General features: G+C 39.4%; 1 protein-coding gene and 1 long non-coding RNA gene across 6 annotated transcripts in view; one reads left to right on the top strand and one right to left on the bottom strand.

Annotated features, from left to right (window-relative positions):
• LOC118424854 overlaps positions 1–3121 on the top strand; it is a 7951-nt gene extending 4830 nt beyond the window's left edge. Inside the window, exon 3 of the long non-coding RNA XR_004832261.1 lies at positions 2712–3121. This is a non-coding gene — a long non-coding RNA (uncharacterized LOC118424854). The remainder of the gene's footprint in view (positions 1–2711) is intronic.
• LOC118424815 (AMP deaminase 2-like) overlaps positions 1–3355 on the bottom strand; it is a 24211-nt gene extending 20856 nt beyond the window's left edge. For 3 of the 5 annotated variants that reach the window (XM_035833639.1, XM_035833623.1, XM_035833614.1), the window contains exons 1-2: positions 3130–3354; positions 2676–2705 (exon numbers count right to left, since the gene is read on the bottom strand). In XM_035833639.1, coding sequence (XP_035689532.1) covers positions 2676–2705; positions 3130–3205 — 106 coding nt within the window. In that variant the 5' untranslated portion in view covers positions 3206–3354. Of the gene's footprint in view, positions 1–2675; positions 2706–3129 lie in introns of all 5 variants that reach the window. The other 2 variants (XM_035833632.1, XM_035833627.1) reach the window with 2 other exon arrangements.
• Positions 3356–4208: the final 853 nt, after the last annotated feature.

Below are 4208 nucleotides of genomic sequence, written 5' to 3' on the forward strand. Positions count from 1 at the left end.
ACAGGAGCCCCTATGCATAACTAATTGTTTTTTTAGAATCGCGGCAGCTCCTATTTTTCCGAAAGTAAAAAAAAAAAAAAACACAGCATCTTCCATTCAGAAGATTTTCATCATGAAATTACATGAAGCCATTCAACAATTTCCAGTACGATAACTGGGTCCAAGTACCGTTATCAGCTCCTAGTGATGTGGATACATTTATCATTGCAGTGAACTTTTCTTTTATTCAAGTATGGCATGCGCTTTAATAATTATCATGCAGGTGCAGGTACTGTGTACTCTCCAAGCTGAGGTTAGGCTCCGGCTGTTTTTTAACGTTTTTTTAGTCTTTTCATCGGGCTTTCTATTTTCTTTTATATCTTACTGTGTCAAAACCTACTGGCTGGCGTACTTCAAGAAAAATGACAAAATAGAAAGCCCGATAAAAACGACTAAAAAAACGTTTTAAAAAACAGCCAGAGCCTAACCTCTGCTTGGAGAGTAGGTACTGTATTTCTTTTCTGAAAAATTCCAGGACCAACAACTTAACTTGATGTGGCTTTATCTATATATTTCATTTCCTTCTTTGTTAAGTATATCCTCCTGCATACCTTTACTTTGTATGCAACAGCCAACGGGCGTAATCTTGTTGTGTTAGTGTTATAATTTCCTGCTTGTAGCGTGCGAGACCCGGAGGATAGGAGTTTCTACCTTGTTCGAGGGTTTCTTTTCGGGGGTCAGTGGTGATACACTGGTACTGGGAGTGTTTTATTGGGCTAAAACTCTGGCAGTTTAAAGTTACTTACAATTTGAATGTACAAAGTTTACGTAATGAAAAAAGCACTAGAAGTACCTACATTTGCTCGGGAAAAAATACATCACTTTTCTTTCCAGTACAGTGAGAGAAATGTTGCCACTATAGACATATGGCCACTATAGAAAAAATGCTGATCTATTGACAAAGAGCAATAAGTTACACATAATTTTAGTACCCATTGATCTTTATTCATACAAAAATTGCACATGTAAGCCAATTGTTTAGATTTACAGTTCAAATAATTATTACGAGAAATATTGATGAGAAAATAATCAATTTCGCCACTGTCAAACCTACGTATCAAAACTAAACGCAAACTGGCCATTTTTCCCGCGTTTTCCGCCAAGTAACATTTTCTCAAATGTCTCAACTAACCCTACCAAAGTTAACTCTGCCGAAAATGATTGATATCGCCATGCGGAATGTTGATTAATTCAACGACAAAGACTTGTATTCTAACGTTCAATGCATGCGTACCGTCCGCTACCTCTCAAATGACCCTGTCTGAACTCTAAATCCTCGCAAACTACAATTCTAAACCGGGCAAAGGGTGACACACACATGTATGGCCACTGTAAGGCTGTAATATGCATGTGTTTCTGTCTGTATATACGGCATTGGAAGCCAGCTTATGGATATTAATTAGCATTCGTCTTCCTTGGCGCTGATTGGCTGGCTCTTTAAATTCAATTAACTCTTGTTTAAGCCCAGACTGCGCAGGTGTGAGGGGTCACTGGAGTTCACGGCAGGAGGCCGACAAGAAAACCAATTTCTCCTCAGAAAAGTGCTGAAATTAAGCATTTTAAAGTAGTTTATGCCAAACATTTTACTTGGATCATTTTACCAACTATCTAATGCCTATCTACGCCAAATTTCAGGTCATTCCATTGTAATACCAGGTACAGTGGGCCAAAATATACCGTTTTGGTCAGAAGATAACCTTTAAACATCAATAAAATCATTTTAGAGGCAGATATGAAAAAAATGCAAACTGGCAAATTTTTCCGTGTTTTCCGCCAAGTAACATTTACTCGATTGTCTTAACACACCCTACCAAAGTCAACTATGCCGAAAATGATTGATATTACCATGCGGAATGTTGGTTAATTCAACGACAAAGACTTGTATTCTAACGTTCAATGCATGCGTACCGTCCGCTACCTCTCAAATGACCCTGTCTGAACTCCAAATCCTCGCAAACTACAATTTTAAACCGGGCAAAGGGTGACACACACATGTATGGCCACTGTAAGGCTGTAATATGCATGTGTTTCTGTCTGTATATACGGCATTGGAAGCCAGCTTATGGATATTAATTAGCATTCGTTTTCCTCGGCGCTGATTGGCTGGCTCTTTAAATTCAATTAGCTATCGCGAAAGCCCAGGCTGCGCAGGTGTGTGGGGTCACTGCAGTTCACGGCAGGAGGCCGAAAGAAAACCAATTTCCCTTCAGAAAAGTGCTGAAATTAAGCATTTTAAAGTGTTTAATGCCAAAAATTTTACTTGGATCATTTTACCAACTATCTAATGCCTATCTACACCAAATTTTAGGCCATTCCATTGTAAGACCAGGGTACAGTGGGGCAAAATACACCGTTTTGGTCAAAACATGACATTTTAACCTCAATAAAATCATTTTAAAGGCAGATATGAAAAAAATGAGAAAAACACCTAAGGGTATTGACCCACTCTACCCTTGTGCCAAATTTCAGATCATTCGGTCCAGGAACGGCGGAGATGAATCACTTTAAAGATTTGACAGGAGAAAGAAAGAAAGAAAGAAACATTACGAATATAATATATTTCACCATACTATGTATGGCTGAAATATAACAATAGAGTGTAAAGCAGAGAGTTGTATTGTCCAGCTTTGACTCACCTGGTGACAGGTGTTCCTCCATGTCCTGTCCTACAGGTGCAGCAGGTGTGCAGAAGGAAGGTGGAGAGGAAAGTTACAACAAGGAGGTTCTTGGAGATAATAAGTCACCTAGCTAAGTCACAGCGACAGCAGTTGGGAAGGAAAACCATAGAGAGACCGTGTGAACTGTTGTGCGGTAAAGAAATACTAGGCTTTCTTTGTTCCTTCCTCCTTGAACGATCCTGCAAACCCGCAGGCAAGGCCAAACAGCAGCTCCTTTAGCTGCGAGCTCAGACGACTGCTATAAACAAGGTCTCCTACGTAACCACGTATGGTGAACTGCACTTACAGATTAGGTACTCCAAACTTTAGACTAAATACAAATATGGGGAGGTTAAAGATTAATCATGGCAAAAATGGGAGGGGTGAACTGTGGCATAGATGCCGTTTGTCAACAACTGAGTTCAGCTCTCACCTGTACCAGTAGTTTGTGTCTCTTGTTCCCTGCTCGCCATCCGAATGAGCTTTGGTCTGGATTTATTGAACTCCATCTTTGTCTCCGTATGTCAGACGTATCTAAAGACGGTTAACTGGTTAAATTAGGTCAATAAATAAAGTTGGAATGTTGTTGTTTTGGAAGGTGGCGACGTTCAGGAAGTTCCCCTGGCCGCCATTTTATTGTTTTCGAAAGATCGGTAAATCCAAACGAAACATAGACTAATGACACGTCTACAATCATTTGTGATGACTGTTTGTGCATATCAATCATACAATAAATATGTTTGTTTATTTCGTATGGAATTTATTGTGAATATATGAAATATATACGGTACTTATGACATTAAATATATTATGACCACTGTTTGACGTTTTGATGCGCTCAATCATGGCGGGAGATTTTGAAGTCAGGTGCGCGATTCATTCGCGGCAAATACACAGCACCATATTCATACTAGTAGATTAAAGGATATCGAGTCGAAAAGACAAAGAATAACTGCCAGGGAAACATTCTGCTTGAACTGTATTGGTGAGTATGAATACCCGTTTCGGGATGTGTGGGGCATCAACATGGAGGAGACAGAGAGACGATACCGTATTCAAAGATCTCGCAGTTATGTTTTCTCGTCATCTTGGCAGTTGTGATTTATTTTGTTCGCTATAAACTCTGTAGCTTAGGTTTCCAATAAATTTCAAAAAATCTAAATCAGAGCAAATAGTATATCAAATCAATGTTAATTGCTGACTTGGTAGATGATTTTACGATACATTTCTTACGCTCAGGATAAAGTTCGTAAAAACGTCATGAGTAGAAGCGCCATCTCACAACCTTGACTAGCAGTACAGGATAGAGCACGAACACGAGCTACTCTCCGATCATCTGAGAAGCACAGAAAAAATGGCAGCCTTCTCATTGTTCCATCTTGTAAAGGAGAAAGGCAAATAATGCAAGGGTGTTATATAACAGCATATCCCAATACATGCAACAAATAACGCTACTTTCACCACAAACAAACCGCCGTGAATTGACGAAACAACACACAGTAACGTTACCTG

The sequence above is a fragment of the Branchiostoma floridae genome, chromosome 1 (genome assembly GCF_000003815.2).
Source record: "Branchiostoma floridae strain S238N-H82 chromosome 1, Bfl_VNyyK, whole genome shotgun sequence".
NCBI lineage: Eukaryota > Metazoa > Chordata > Leptocardii > Amphioxiformes > Branchiostomatidae > Branchiostoma > Branchiostoma floridae.